Genomic DNA, 15,224 nt, shown 5'->3' with positions numbered 1-15,224 from the left:
TAAATCATTCCTTAAATGTATATATGTTGATTGAAAACTTAGTCTTTCCTAAATGATCAATAAAAGGGTAAATATGTAATAGAATAGTTTAATTAATAATTATAAATGTAAAATATCTAAAATGTCCAATTTTGTATATAGAACTTTTGTTAATTTATCACTACCCTTAATATATTTAATTTTCATGATTTAGTCATTGCAAGCAATCCCATACTGTATCTTGGTACTCCCTCCATCCCATAGTAGATGGCATAGTTGAAAAATGACATAGGATTTTAGGAGATGTTATTTTGTGTGTTAGGTGGAGAGAAAAAATTAACAACGGACCCAGATGGGGTAGGGTGGGGTCGGCCGACCCACCATCAGCCGATGAGTGCCGCCGGAAACCTCTGCGATTGGCTGGCGAGCCACTGCGCAACTCCTCACCCGACACCGCAAAATTAGAGATTAAGAAGGAAGAGAGAAATAGATCATATCACCAATTGATAAATGAAAATGGATTAAGATAAGGAATTGTTTTACGTTTCACAATGTGAAACTCTTATGACTGTTTCTTTTATTCCCTTATTTATTCGGAAAGGTGGAATAGGTTGCATTATTTTATTTTGATTTTTCAGTTTGATTTTAGATTAAATTATAAAATATTAAAAAAAATGTTATAAAACACTTCAGAGATTTGATTTTCATTTAATTTTTATTAATATAAAATTTTATAATTTTCAGTTTGTTGTTAAAAATTAATAAAAAATTTAAAAATTAAAATAATTACTTAGTTTTAATTTTTTTTACATATTTTTTTATGCATTGTATCCGACCCCACGATAAATATTTTCTGGGTCCGTCATTATAGAAAATAATATATTTATATTAATGTGAGAGTTTTTTTTTAAAAGGAAATATCACATCTTTTGTAGAACAAACTAAAAAAAGAAAGTGCGAAAGAAAGGGTGACATCTATTAGTTAATGGAGGGAGTATAATTTTATACAACCGACCGAACGTCACCATAATTTATTATAATAGTCCCATATTCAATTCCTAGGTGGGCTTTATTTTACATATGTGGTCCAATCCTTATCCACAATAGTATATTATAGCATCATAGGATGTTCATCAGCTAATTATACGGCGTCGCAACAACAAATAAATTGTGTGTTCTTGAAGATACTATACAAAAATTTTCGGTACAATTGCTGAATAAAACCAAAAATAAAAAATACTCCTCCGTTCCTGAAAATTGATCATTTATTTCTTTTTTGTCTGTCCTTAAAAATTTATCATTTTTCACTTTTACCATTTTGGTTAGTGAATCCTACACTCCACTACTTCATTCTTACTCATATTTTATTTTAAAATTAATATATAAAAATAGGACTCACATGTCACTAACTTTTTCAACTCATTTTCTATTATATTTCTTAAAATCCATGCCAGGTTAAATGGTGACGAATTTTATGGGACGGAGGGAGTAAAAAATTGAAGCACTTTTTATTTATTGTATACATCTTTCGTTATCTATATAAAGGCATCGATCCTTTGGTAAGTAACACATCTACAACCCTAATTTCTAAATCCAAAATATGTCAAACAATTTGATGAAGAAAAAGCTTCAAGGCAAAGTAGCCATTGTAACCGGCGGCGCCAGCGGCATCGGTGAGACCACCGCCCGCGTCCTGGCCGATCACGGGGCGCGTGCGGTGGTGATCGCCGATATCCAACCCGAAAAGGGCCGCGCTGTGGCCGAATCCATCGGCCTGCAGCGCTGCAGCTACGTCCAGTGCGACGTGGCCGACGAGGAACAAGTTGCGGCCATGGTCGAATGGACGGCGACAGCCTACGGCGGCCTCGACATAATGTTCAGCAACGCGGGCACCGTCAGCAGCTCCCCTCAGACCATCCTGGATTTGGATTTTTCGGAATACGAGCGCGTGATGCGCGTGAACGCGCGTGGGATGGCGGTGTGCGTGAAGCAGGCGGCGCGTAAGATGGTGGAATTGGGGACCAGAGGGTCCATCGTCTGCACGGCGAGCACGGCGGCCGAGAAGGCGATGGTGTACTTGACGGACTATGTGATGTCGAAGCGGGCGGTGCTGGGGCTGATGCGGTCGGCAAGCTTGCAGCTCGGGAAGCACGGGATTCGGGTGAACACCGTGTCGCCCGGTGGGGTGCACACGCCGCTTGCAGCAAAGCAGGGGATGGAGACGCCCGCGGATATGGAGAAGTATATTGGGCCCTACACGAGCTTGAAAGGGGCGCCGCTTATGGGGGAAAATGTGGCGGACGCGGTGGCGTTTCTGGCTTCGGATGAGGCGGCGTTTGTCACCGGAGTTGATTTGGTGGTGGATGGTGGGATGATTGCTATGCCATTCGACCTATCTAACTAATTAATATCGCTTGACTACAATTCAAATAAAAATGAATCCAAAATTCTAATATACTTATGTATTACATGAGAGAGAGAAAAGTAGAAAAGTAAAAAATGAATAAAGTATGTGGAGAACAAAGTAAGAGTGGGGAACTTTTGCTAAAAAGAGAAATGACTCACTTATAGTGGGATATCCTAAAAGGTAATATGACTCGCTTATCTTAGCACGGAGAGAGTATTAATTACTGCATATTGTTTCTCTATAAATAGTTGTAATCCTTTGTGGCATGGGATTAAGCAAGAATAGTAAAAACACATTTCCCTTTCCTCTAATTTATCAAGCCTTCTTAAATTTCCATAAGTTTAGTTATTTTATTGGAGATAGAATCCACTCGAAGGATTCAAGTTTATAACACAATATGAGTACTAGAACAAAAGGGCAAAAAACCCTAGTTCGAACAAGGGCTTGAGCGAAAACTCAAGGAAAATAGAACAAGATACTAATCATGTTTGTTTCTCAATGGAGAATCAACTAAGCATAGTCTCATGTTCAACTCATAGGTTGGTTTTATTTTTATATATGTGGTCCAATCTTTCTTCTACAATATTTTATAACATCTTAGCCTATTCATCACCTAATTATACAGCGTCGCGACTACAAATAAATTGTGTGTTCTTGAAGATATCAGACCGAAACTTTCCGTCATGTCCAAATCCTCAGCCCTGACACTTTTCGAAAGCTTCCAATCGAAGTTGTACAGTAACTGGGCTAGAGCCGACTCCATAGTAGCCAAGCCGAACGTCATCCCAGGGCACATTCTTTTTCCAGTTCCAAATGGCAAATATTTGAAATCACCACCTACAAAATCCACAGCTTGATCCTCGAATCTCTCGGGCTCAAACTTTTCTGGATCATTCCAATACCTCGGGTCCCTCTGCATGGCCCAAATATTTACCATCAACACCGCTCCGGCAGGTATGGTGTATCCATTGATCACGTGTTCCTCATTGCAAGCTCTAGGCAGCATCGGAGCCGGAGGGTGCAACCTGAGAGTCTCTTTGATCACCAATTTTAGATACTTCATATCACAAACGATGTCGTTTTGCTCAACGCTATTAGTATTTTCTTGCATGGCTCGTCGTACTTCAGCTTGTGCCTTGGCCATCACTCTAGGGTGCCTCAATAGTTCTACCATAGCCCAGTCTATTGTTACTGCCGTAGTATCAGTTCCAGCAGTAAAAATATCCTGCATATTTGCGCATTGATAGTGTTGGAAACAAACACGTTAATAGAAGCAACAAAATCACGATAAACGAATCTAAGTCATAGATAATTTAACTAAATCCTTGTGCATAATTTGGAGGGTTGGATGTTTTTTTAATTCTGTTGGATCAAATTTAAAGCTCATATACATCGTTCGATCATTCATTTTTTCTAACAACTCCACCTAAAGTCTCTTGTCACTCGTCACTCAAGAATGTGGACATCTTGATTGGGACAGATAGTACTTATATTCCACTAACTTATTCTATTTACTTTGCTTCACAAAGTCAAAAAAAGTTCTAAAGCTAGACCAGTCAAATATGACCATATGAGACATTTATCAGTAGACAGAGGGAGGGAGTATAATATTATTCAATTATTTGAATTGGAAACAAAACCTATTGCAAACAAGGATTTATCAATCAATAATATACACAATATTCATCCTACTGGATTCAGAGAAGAGATATCAACTTACAAACAAAACAGCCTTGATGTTGTGGTTGTTGATTGGAAACATGAGTCCCTCTTCTTCCATAGCCCTAAGAAACACATCCACCAAATCCTCACCCCCAAACTCCGAATTCCGGCCGCGATTCCTCCTATGCAGGTCGATAATGTCATCCAAAATCACATCCAGCTCGCGCCGCATCCTCTTCATCCGCCGCAGCCTCGTCCAGCTCAGCGCGGCCGCGATCCTTGACGACGGGAACAGATCCGCCACCTCAAACCCCGCCGCCATCTGCAGCGAATCCGACATCATCTTCAACAACCTCTCATTATCCTCGCTTACGCCGCCGAAGGCAGCGCGACAAGTGACGAAACTCGACAACGAGAAGATCCTCTCCGTCAAATTCACGGAGCTTCCGGAAGATTCGCGCAAGGAATCCACCAATCGATTTGACTCGTCTCTTCGGATTGATTGGAACAAGCGCACCATTTTCGGGCTGAGAAGGTCGTTGATGCAGAGCTTTCTCATCTGGCGCCAGTAGTCGCCGTAGGGGCAAAAAACAACGTCGCTACAGTCGTACCTGTTGGCAAATGAAAACAAAAATTAATATAATAATATTTCACATCAGTGCAAAGACAGAACTGAAACCATTATATAAGTCTCATGGGTTACTTTCTCCTATCACTAATTTGTTTTAGGATGGAGCCTTCTTTCAGTACCACATGATTTCGGCTGCAACGGTCCTAGGCCGGTCGGCGAAGCAGGGGTCGAGGTCTTTGAGCAATTTTTTCGCAATGTCAGGCGACGAGACGACGATGGTGGTGGACTCACCGAGCTTGAGGTGCATCAAGGGGCCGTGTTTGTTGTAGAGATCTCTGAAGCAGCGGAAGGGAGGGTTTCTCGTCTGGTGAAGGTTTCCGATTATAGGAAGTTTTCGTGGGCCGGGTGGAAGCCGTTTCATCGATTTGCTATTTTTGGATTTCTTCCATTTTTTGAAGAAAATGAAGATTGCAGGAAGAATGAGAGCTGTGATTAGGTAAAGCATTTTTTTGATGGAATAATTGATGAGGATAGATAGAATGGGTGCTATATGTATACTAAAAATACCAACATTTTTACTCTTTCCTACTTTCATTTACTGAAATCTCGTGGACTAGGGGTGGGTAGGTACGGTATACCTTACCGAAACCACCATACCGTAAATATGGTATGCGAAAAAGTCATATCTTTACCTTACCAAAATTTTCGGTATACCTTATTTTCGATATGACGAATTTCCATACCGATACCGTATCTCATTTTCGGTATACCGTACCGAAATTTGGTATACCTTACTTTTGCGGTATACCTGACTTTCAACATCAATTAAAATAGAAAATTAGAGTTTTTAGAATATTTTTTATATTTTAAAATTTTATAAATAAATTAAATATAATTTATTCATAATTAATTTATATTTCACAGTAGATTTTATAATTTACAAATATATAAATTATATTTTATATATAATTGTGTTTATATATTTGTGGTATATACCTTAGTTTACGGTATATACCGAATTTCGGTAGGTAGCGGTATACCGCGGTATTTGAAAATTCATATTGTTACCTTACCAGAATATTTGGTAAGGTATCATGCCGTACCGAAAGTCACGGTATACCGAAAATTCGGTATTTTCGGTATTTTTTCGGTACTAAAGCCGGTATTTCGGTAATTCGGTATTTTCCTCCAGCCCTATCGTGGACTAAAGAATGCATTAATAGTAAAACATGTAAAAAATGTACTCCCTCCATCCCCGATTAAGAGTCACACTTTGACCGGGCACGAGTTTTAAGAAATGTAAAGAAAAGTTGGTTGAAAAAGTTAGTGGAATGTGGGTCCTACTTTTATATATTAGTTTTATAATAAAATGTGAGTAGAAATAAAGTAAGAGAGATGAGAGAGGGTAAAGTAAATGAAAGAATAAAGTAAGTGTGATTATATGTTTTGTTTTTAGCTAAAAAGAGAAATAACTCAAGTAGCTTGGGACAACCCAAAATGGAATACGACTAAAGTAACTTGGGACGGATGGAGTATGTTCTATAGAAATAGTTCATATTTATTTAAGGAAACCTTTTCTCCTTCTCTTATACTTTATCATTTATAAATCTCACAGTGCACTACACTATTTCAATTACTTTTTCTCATTCCCTCATACTTTACTTATTATTCTCCCTCCGTCCCACAAAGATTGTCTCATTTTTCCATTTCGGTCCGTCTCACAAAGTTTGTCTCATTTCACTTTTTACCATTTTTTGTAGTGGACCCCATATTCCACTAACTCATCATTCCTACTCACATTTTATTATAAAACTAATATATAAAAGTAGGACCCACATTCCACTAACTTTTTCAACTCACTTTCCATCACATTTCTTAAAACCCGTGCCCGGTCAAAATGGGACAATCTTTGTGGAACGGAGGGAATACATTAGTATCTGGATCATCCTCAAATGACCTATTTATATGGAAGGCGGCGTTTAAAGCTTTAATCAAGTACTCGCGTACTTCTAGCCTTGTTGGTCCTGCCCTATTATATATTAGCCAACTCTACAGAAATGTTCCACTAATTCAACAAGACTTTTAATGTCCCGCTAAACAGTTGACTATTCTGGAGTATTACTCCATTCGTCCCGACTAAGATGACACATTTCATAGCCGGTAGAAGATTTTAAAAGTTGTGGATTAATGCGGTTAATTTATGAGAGAATGAGTGGGTGTAAGTATTAAATAGAGAGAAATAGAATTAAATATTTAATTGAAGAGATAAAAAGAGGTTGAATGTATTAATTGAAGAGAGAAAGTTACCATAAATAGAAATGTATAATCTTGGTTGGAACAAACTAAAAAAGAAAGTATGTGATGTTAGTTGGGCCTGAAGGAGTATAATCTAACAATGTGATGCAGAAACGTATAATGGATCATCCATCCTCAAATGACCTATATAGCTATTACTATTCTTCGACGGTTCATCCGTATCAGATGATGTGAAAACGTCGCTAAATAGTGGATCGTCCATCGAACGACGTTCCGACGCATTAGACCTCATCGGCTTGGATTTCCCCCGACGCTCATCCAGTCGCGCCAATCGTCGTTGTTGGTCTCGAACTTGTTGTTGCAGATCCTCGTTCTCGATGTCGCGCTGGACGTATCGAACCTGTTGTCTCAGATTATCGTTCTCGAGGTCGTGCAGATCACGCTGTCGTGCAGCCTCTTCGTTTGGGAGATCTCCACGTCTGCCACCACGAGCATCGCCACATCTGCCGCCATGTCTATGTTCAGCCATTGATAATCAACCTGGATCATGATACCAAATGATAACAGACACGTATGAGAATGACTGAACTGGTGAATAAAGAACTCAACTAATTGAGAACTCTAGAATATAAAACTCAATGTAAAATTAATATACAAAAGTCTGTCTTTTAAGTTTAATAATGGGACCTTTATATAGACAAAGGGAAATCATAAACTTATTGAAAATAAAACTAAAGAAAATAATTGAAAAGGAAATAAACAAAAAGGAAAACCTAATTTAATATAAGGAAAAACAATTACTCATAATATTTTTCCATCTACAAATTCCATTAACTAGGAATAAATAAAACCTAAAATATAACTTGCTTAACCTCCCACTTCTATATTCTATAACTACATCACAATGCAACAGTATTCTCAATTAAGCTAGTTTTTGGGACCGGTAAGAAATCTATACAACAACGTTTTTTTATTGTTGACTATTTAATTGAGCTTAGGGTTTATTAAAGTATACTCACACTATTCTCAATTAAGCTAATTTTGGGACCGCTAAGACAACTATACAACAACGTTTTTTATTGTTGACTATTTAATTGAGCTTAGAGTTTATTAAAGTAGACTCCCTATATCTATAAACAACTTCACTAACAATTTGGCATATAAATGTTATAGAGCATTTATGGTGATTAATAACGCATTGTCACGTAACGCTGGACCACAAAGTCTATAAATACATTAACATTTCCTCAAATGAATCACCAACCATCTTCTTTGCCCTTCACTCACATTTTCTTGAAGCATATAGTAAGATGGAAATATATTCATCACCTGTTCCTGCAATCAAGAATGGCAAGAGCTTAGATGAAATTCGTAAATCCGTGAAATTTCATCCATGCATTTGGGGAGACTTCTTTCTCAAATATGATCCAGATAACACGGTTGGCATATATATTCATAACAAAACACTGTCATTTATTATACAACTATGTTTTATTCTATACTATTTTATGTACTACTATAATATGTTACGGACTCAATTCCCACATCGATTGTGAGAACAACTGGTGTGGGGTATATAGACTAAATGGACTCTCTCTCCTAATAGGCTAGTCTTTTGGGATGAGTTCTCTTGTTTGGTCTGTATCAATTGGTGCTTTCATTGAGAGCCCAAACGGCTCGGAGTGGTGGCCGGGCAACGAACTCACCGTGACCAACACGTGCGTTTGGGGCAGACTCGGAGTGGTGACCCACGGAGTGGTGGCCGGGCAAAGAATCCGCCGTGACCAACGTGGCCGTGACCAACGAGAACTCGGAGTGGTGGCCTGGCAAAGAACCAGCCGTAACCAACGTGGCCGTGACCAACGAGGACGTTGGTCCTTAAAGGAGGGTCGAATGTTACGGACTCAATTCCCACATAGGTTGTGAGAGCAACTGGTGTGGGGTATATAGGCTAAATGAACTCTCTTTCCTAACAGGCTAGTCTTTTGGGATGTGTTCTCCCGTTTGGTCTGTATCAAGCCACGTTGGTCACGGCGGATTCTTTGCCCGGCCACCACTCTGAGTCGGCCGCAAACCTACTCGTTGGTCACGGCGAGTTCGTTGCCTGGTCACCACTCCGAGCCGTTTGGGCTCTCAATGACAACACCAATTTATACAGACCAAACAGGAGAACTCATCCCAAAAGACTAGCCTGTTAGGAGAGAGAGTCCATTTAGCATATATACCCCACACCAGTTGCTCTTACAACCGATGTGGGAATTGAATCCGTAACATAATGTATGTTGCATACAGGCCCATCCACATTAGATGAGTAAGGAAAGTTGGCCCAAAAATAAATCTGTGTGGGTTTGACCCAAAGCAGACTATATCAAACTTAGGTGGCTTTGGGTTGGGTTAGGTCGGGCCTGGATGAGCCCGAGTTAAGATTGGGCCCTAAAAGATTCGGGTTAGAGTCGGGCCCTGGTTAACTCAGGGGTCAAGGGGTCAGGGCTAGAACGGCCCATGTTCGCGTTGACTGTGCTCCCCATGTGGTCTCGGTTTGAGGGGAGGTTTGTTGGGTACAAACACATCCCACGTCGGATGAGGGAGGGAAATTAGAAGGTGTATATAATTCCAGTTCAACCCCAATTAGTTTAAGGCCTTTAAAGAGTAATCCAAAAACAAATGCATGCGGGATTGACTCAAAACGGACAATATCAAACTAATATTGCCCGTCAACTATCCTAACAATATATAGGTTACATAGGACTCACTAATCAAGTTATAGCTTATAGTAACCCTTTAATTAGATTTAAATTGCATTTGTATTTAATTAACAATATGGGCCGTCTTGGTTTGAGCCCAGGCGTAATTGAAACCTATATAGCCCATATTCATAATGGCCCGGTCTAAGCCAGCCCATTTTTGCTCAATTGATTATTAATTATTAGAAATGTGATCAAATGAAAACTCTAAATATTGTACAAACTCAAAACTATGATCTGGACCATTGAAAAATGTCAACAGATCAAAAAAAAGCATCAATAGGAAAATGTCAACAGAATTTCAACGGTAATCAATTATTGATGTTTTGATTGATATTGTGTTGATACTGTGTTGGCATTAAAATCTTGAAATTTTACACTGTGTTGATACTGTATTGAAAGTGTTGAAGCTGTGTTGAGGAGTTTTGAATTTGTACAATATATAAGTTTGCATTTTATCACTACCCTTAATTATTATTAGTTAAAAATTCAAATAGTCAAAAAAACGTTTTGGGTTTGTCGGATTTTCCTACATTAATGTAGGAAAGCGACTTGGGCTGCTAATAAAAACTTCCAATAAGAAAAATAAATGAAGTTAAGACAACTAGATAAACTAATCACATGAATCTAAAAATGTATGTACCAAGACCAACCATCTTTCAACATTTTCATGAAATGCATTTAATTAGTTGTTAGAATATTGAAATTAAGCACATTCATGCATTTTGAATTTAGAATTGACACTGCATGGATTTAGACATTCACCTGCTCATACGAATTACAGTCGATTTAGCTTACATATTTTGATTTTATTCTACTTGACTTTAATTGGAATCCATGCGTGGAATTGGACTTCATATTTGAGAATTAAAGAATGGTCACTTTATTCAACATGCTTCATTTTAACACACCGATCGAATATTGCATTTAAGTAGGGATAGATAGGTAAATATTACTACAAAGATTGCTCTCAAATTAATTTGAAACATCACTACTTAAATAATGTCGACTTCATTTGTTGGGAAATTAACTTTGATAAAAATATGCATTGATTACACATTATATTTATAAAGGGCGAATTGTCAACTAAATCACGAAATAATATTGTCAATTACACTTTTCAATAACTGAATTATAAATCACGAAGTTCATATTTTTTGCATTTATCCCATCCATATCCTTTCCGGAAATATACATCAAGATGTGGCAATTGGATTTAAACACGTGGAATTTGTTGAAATAAATACAAACTTTGTTGAAATTTAAAGTGATAGGTAATTTTAAAGACGCTTACTGTTTCGTAACTTTAGTTGTTAGTTTTCATCAACATAAGGCGCTACTATTTTTTGCTATTAATATTCTTGCAAATTAGGGAGGTTTGATTATTCCACATGATTAAATTAAGCCTTTCTCTCCAAAACACTAATTACCTGCATTTATATTTTAAAATGTTGAAAATAAGAGCATCCACCTCAGTGCTCTTGCGAAAGAGCTCTGCTCTTGCCGTCCATGCTCACCGTTGCGCTCTTGCCGACGGCACCAACATGCTCTTGCCTAAGAGCACCACCGTGCTGATGGCAAGAGCACGACCAATGTTGGTTTATCATTGTTTCAATTTTTATTTTTTCAAAAATCCGCAAAAATCTGAAAAATTCAGATTTAATAAAAAAAAATATTTTCCCACTTCCCAATAAAATATATCCATTTTTTTTCCACACTTTTAATTTATTTTTTCCATTATTTTTACCCCAAAATGAATAAAGGTGGGTCCAGACCCACATCGATGCTCTTGGCAAGAGTACGGATGTGGATGCTCTAAGTACATGAATTGCAGTTAGACTCTTAAAATGTTTAAATTAAGGACTTGTATTTATTTAGATTTTAGAATGTTCAAATTAGTCAGAATATGGACTAAAGAGTCCGATAAATGTCTCTGACATTTGTTCAATAGAAAAATCAACCATCCTCTGTGTCTCTCACACATTTGCTTTGTTATTAGATGGAAATTTATCCACAAAGTTCATCTTACCATTCTTTAAAATGAATCTAGAACTTAAACGATCAAATAACAATTTTTTGTGCATCAATGATATTTGAAGTTTCAATTTGACCATTCATTTTGAGCTCATAATCATCAAACTATTCCCCATTTATTATAAAAAAAAACTATTCCCCTACACACTATTAATGCTTATATATTGATCGAATCACACAAATTAAATCTCAAACACCTAATGGAAAAAAGTAATCATACCAATTAATGCAAAATGTCAAAAGAATGACCAAACTTATATATGATTCAGATTACACGGTTGGTATATTTAATATTCTCATAAAAAATTGTCATTTATCGTATTGTTAATTCCAATGTTTTTCTTACATCATAATGTATAGAAAAATAGTGATGCTCAAGAAGAAGAACACATAAAGCAGAAAGAAATGGTGAGAAATATGTTCTCTCAAACTCCAGAAGATTCGACGTATAAATTGGAACTCATCGATTTGATTCAGCGCTTGGGAGTGGAATACCATTTCAAAAATGAAATTGAAGAATCCTTGAAATATATTCATGACAATTACATGCATCAAAATAGCAAAGACAACGAAGATCTCAGCACTGTGGCTCTTCGCTTTCGCTTGCTTAGACAACAAGGTTACAACGTCCCATGCGGTAAGATTCTTACATAGTCGTTACTTATTTGTTACTAAGATTATTAAGTAATTATTACTAATTAGAACCTTTACTTGATTGCTTGAAACAGATGTTTTCCACAAATTCACAGACATGAAAGGAAATTATGTGGCGTCGTTGCAAAACAACGTTGAAGGATTGCTGAACTTGTACGAGGCAGCGCATCTTCTGAAGCACGACGAGGAAATTCTGGACAGAGCAGTAGATTTTTGTTCGTCTCATCTCAATGCTTCACTAATCGCCGATGTTTCACTATCTAAACGCGTTGCAAATAGGTGGTGGAAGAAATTGGACGTAGCGAATAAAATGCCGCATGTAAGAGATAGAATTGCGGAACTGTACATGTGGGTTCTAGGAGTCTTCTTTGAGCCATGCTATGCTAAAGCCAGAAGAATATTACTGAAATGCATTTCTATGGCTTCCATTTCCGATGACACATACGAGTATGCAACACTAGATGAACTACACATTCTAACCGGCGCTATTCAACGGTTGAATGCCAATTTACAATACATTATTATTTACTAGTACTCCCTACGTCCGTTATTAAAATAGTGCAGATGCAAAATGTGATACTTAATGGTGGACGATGGAGTATGATTTTTAAAAAATATTTGACATAACAAATGCGTTTATTATCTTGTTGTATTTCAGTTGGGATGTTAATGAGACCTTGGAGGATTCACCACCATACATCCAAATACTATACAGAAGCCTTATCAAAACATACACTGAAATCGAAGATGAAATGGCGAAAACGGGAGATTCGTACCGCGTCCAATATGCAATACAAGAAGTATTAATTCATCCGTTTATTTTATAAATTCAACACAAGAAACATTATTATTATTTTATTTTTTAAACAGCAAAAATATTTGCAGATGAAGAAGTTATTGGTGTCATATTTTGACGAGGTGAAATGGTTGTATAATGATAATTATATTCCAACCCTCGAAGAGTATTTGACAGTGTCTGCTGTATCTGGTGGTTACATGATGTTGTCAACAACTTCTTTGGTTGGAATGGGAGGTGATGAAGTTATTAAAAGTGATTTCGATTGGATTGTAAACGAGCCTCTATTAGATCGAGCATCAGCATTGTTAGGTCGACTGTTGGATGACTTAGTTGGAGATGAGGTATGTCATACATATATATTCATAGAATCATAATCAAATGAAAATTCACATATTCTATATCATTACTCCCTCCGTCCCAGATAATTCGTCCCAGTTTTTCATTTTAGTCTGTCCCACATAATTATTCCCACTTCACTTTTACCATTTTTGGCAGTGGACCTCATATTCCACTAACTCATTCCTACCCACATTTTATTATAAAACTAATATACAAAGGTAAGACTCACATTCCACTAACTTTTTCAACACACTTTTCATTACAATTCTTAAAATCCGTGCCCGGTCAAAGTGACCCGAATTATCCGGGACGGAGGGAGTATATCTTATTCATGGATTTAATGTGCAGTATGAGGAGAAACCCTCGGCGATACATTGTTACATGAAACAGTGTGGCTTGTCGGAGGATGATGCCCGTGCTCAAGTTAAACAACAAGTGAAGAATGCATGGAAAGATATGAATCAAGAGTGCCTTGAGCCGACACCCGCATCCATGCCAATCCTCACGCGCGTTATCAATTTGGCTCGAGCCGCCCAACTCATCTATTCGAACGGGGATTGTTATACCGATCCCAACAAATCGAAAGAATGGGTGAAGATGCTACTTATTGAGGCCGTGCCAATTTGAAGTTACGAATCTTGGCGTGTTGTTAAGAAGAGACGGTTTTTCTCATGCGTCGCTCCTAAACCTGAAATTTAGAAAAAACGCAGTACACATATGGAATAACAAGTACTCCCCCCGTCCCATTAAATATGCAACATTTGCTTTTCGGCACGGGATTTTATGTAGTGTTATTTCGTGAGTTAGTGAACAGAGAGTAAAGTAAGAGAGAAGAAAAAGTAGAGACGGTATTGTTTTCATTTTTGGAAATATTTCATTTTTAATGGTACAGACCAAAAAGGAAAATCATTTCTAATGGGACAGAGAGAGTATTCCCTATAACCAAAAAAAAAAAAAAATATTGCCACCTGGACCCAAAAAAACTTCCTATAATCGAAACTCTTTTAATTTCATCAAACTTCATTATTTTTCGACAATTTGGCCTATTTATAGTCACGAAACTGTTATTTTAATTTCTTTTCTGTTCGTTGCCAAATTTTTGAATTATTACTAACCAAAATTGCCCAATTTGCCATCATTTTCACGCCAGGCTCCGAAGGATCGAATAATTTGCAAGCAAAATTCCAAATTCAAAAAGTTCGATGTATTTACCAACAATTAACTAATATTGCTGATTGGAAATGTAGCTCCCTCTCTTATCATCGTGAAAACGTTAATAAACGTACTTTTCTACTTGATTCGCAAATCAAAAAGTTAAGCCAGCCAAACAATTGGAGGCAATTATTGAGGGTACAAATACTTTTTAAATTGTTTCAGTCAAAACATTCACATAATAAACTATTATTACTGTCGAGAAATGATATGCTACATGCCTTAAGTGGGCTCCTTATATGAGCACCACTCTCGTTTGACACACGTTTAGTATCGTTCGTTTCGATTTATCTATTTAGCTTAATTCTAATACATTAAAAAATGTTATTGCAATTTTTAATTTCACAAAATTCATAAAAATCAAAGCTTGATTTATTATTTTATTCATTTATTTGAAATTATTGAGAAATCGAGCAAATCGAGCTTTGATTTTTATGAGTTTTGTGAAATTAAAAATTGTAATAACATTTTTTAATGTATTAGAGTAAAACTAAATAGATAAATCGAAACGAACAACCCTAAATGTGTGTCAAACGAGAGTGGTGCTCATATAAGGAGCTCACATAA

The 15,224-nt window shown here is 37.1% G+C and overlaps 3 protein-coding genes across 3 annotated transcripts; 2 read left to right on the top strand and 1 right to left on the bottom strand.

Moving 5' to 3' along the window:
- Positions 1-1,565: 1,565 nt before the first annotated feature.
- LOC125196631 ((+)-cis,cis-nepetalactol synthase NEPS3-like) lies at positions 1,566-2,769 on the top strand. The gene has a single exon (XM_048095227.1). It carries the CDS (start codon positions 1,580-1,582, stop codon positions 2,381-2,383), a length of 804 nt encoding a protein of 267 aa, XP_047951184.1. The 5' UTR covers positions 1,566-1,579; the 3' UTR covers positions 2,384-2,769.
- Positions 2,770-2,907: 138 nt separating this feature from the next.
- On the bottom strand, positions 2,908-5,124 carry LOC125195624 (premnaspirodiene oxygenase-like). Its single transcript, XM_048093756.1, has 3 exons — positions 4,799-5,124; positions 4,107-4,659; positions 2,908-3,611 (listed from the first exon to the last, which is right to left on the bottom strand). The coding sequence occupies exons 1-3, from the start codon at positions 5,122-5,124 to the stop codon at positions 3,000-3,002; spliced, it is 1,491 nt and encodes a 496-aa protein (XP_047949713.1). The 3' UTR covers positions 2,908-2,999.
- A 3,061-nt stretch (positions 5,125-8,185) lies between these two features.
- On the top strand, positions 8,186-14,072 carry LOC125192260 (bicyclo-germacrene synthase-like). The gene is made up of 6 exons (XM_048089785.1): positions 8,186-8,314; positions 12,014-12,290; positions 12,382-12,802; positions 12,966-13,107; positions 13,193-13,447; positions 13,794-14,072. Exons 1-6 carry the CDS (start codon positions 8,186-8,188, stop codon positions 14,070-14,072), a joined length of 1,503 nt encoding a protein of 500 aa, XP_047945742.1.
- The last annotated feature ends 1,152 nt before the right edge of the window (positions 14,073-15,224 follow it).

This window comes from Salvia hispanica, chromosome 6 (genome assembly GCF_023119035.1).
Source record: "Salvia hispanica cultivar TCC Black 2014 chromosome 6, UniMelb_Shisp_WGS_1.0, whole genome shotgun sequence".
In the NCBI taxonomy this organism is placed as follows: domain Eukaryota; kingdom Viridiplantae; phylum Streptophyta; class Magnoliopsida; order Lamiales; family Lamiaceae; genus Salvia; species Salvia hispanica.
This window is presented reverse-complemented; position numbering and strand designations above follow the sequence as displayed.

Coding starts and splice junctions, on each gene's coding strand:
- LOC125196631 (XM_048095227.1), top strand. CDS start 1,580: ATGTCAAACAATTTGATGAAGAAAAAGCTTCAAGGCAAAGTAGCCATT.
- LOC125192260 (XM_048089785.1), top strand. CDS start 8,186: ATGGAAATATATTCATCACCTGTTCCTGCAATCAAGAATGGCAAGAGC. Junction 8,315..12,013: donor AATATGATCCAGATAACACG/GTTGGCATATAT, acceptor CATAATGTATAG/AAAAATAGTGATGCTCAAGA. Junction 12,803..12,965: donor CTAACCGGCGCTATTCAACG/GTTGAATGCCAA, acceptor GTTGTATTTCAG/TTGGGATGTTAATGAGACCT.
- LOC125195624 (XM_048093756.1), bottom strand. CDS start 5,124: ATGCTTTACCTAATCACAGCTCTCATTCTTCCTGCAATCTTCATTTTC. Junction 4,660..4,798: donor GTTGCAGCCGAAATCATGTG/GTACTGAAAGAA, acceptor ATTTGCCAACAG/GTACGACTGTAGCGACGTTG. Junction 3,612..4,106: donor ACATCAAGGCTGTTTTGTTT/GTAAGTTGATAT, acceptor GCAAATATGCAG/GATATTTTTACTGCTGGAAC.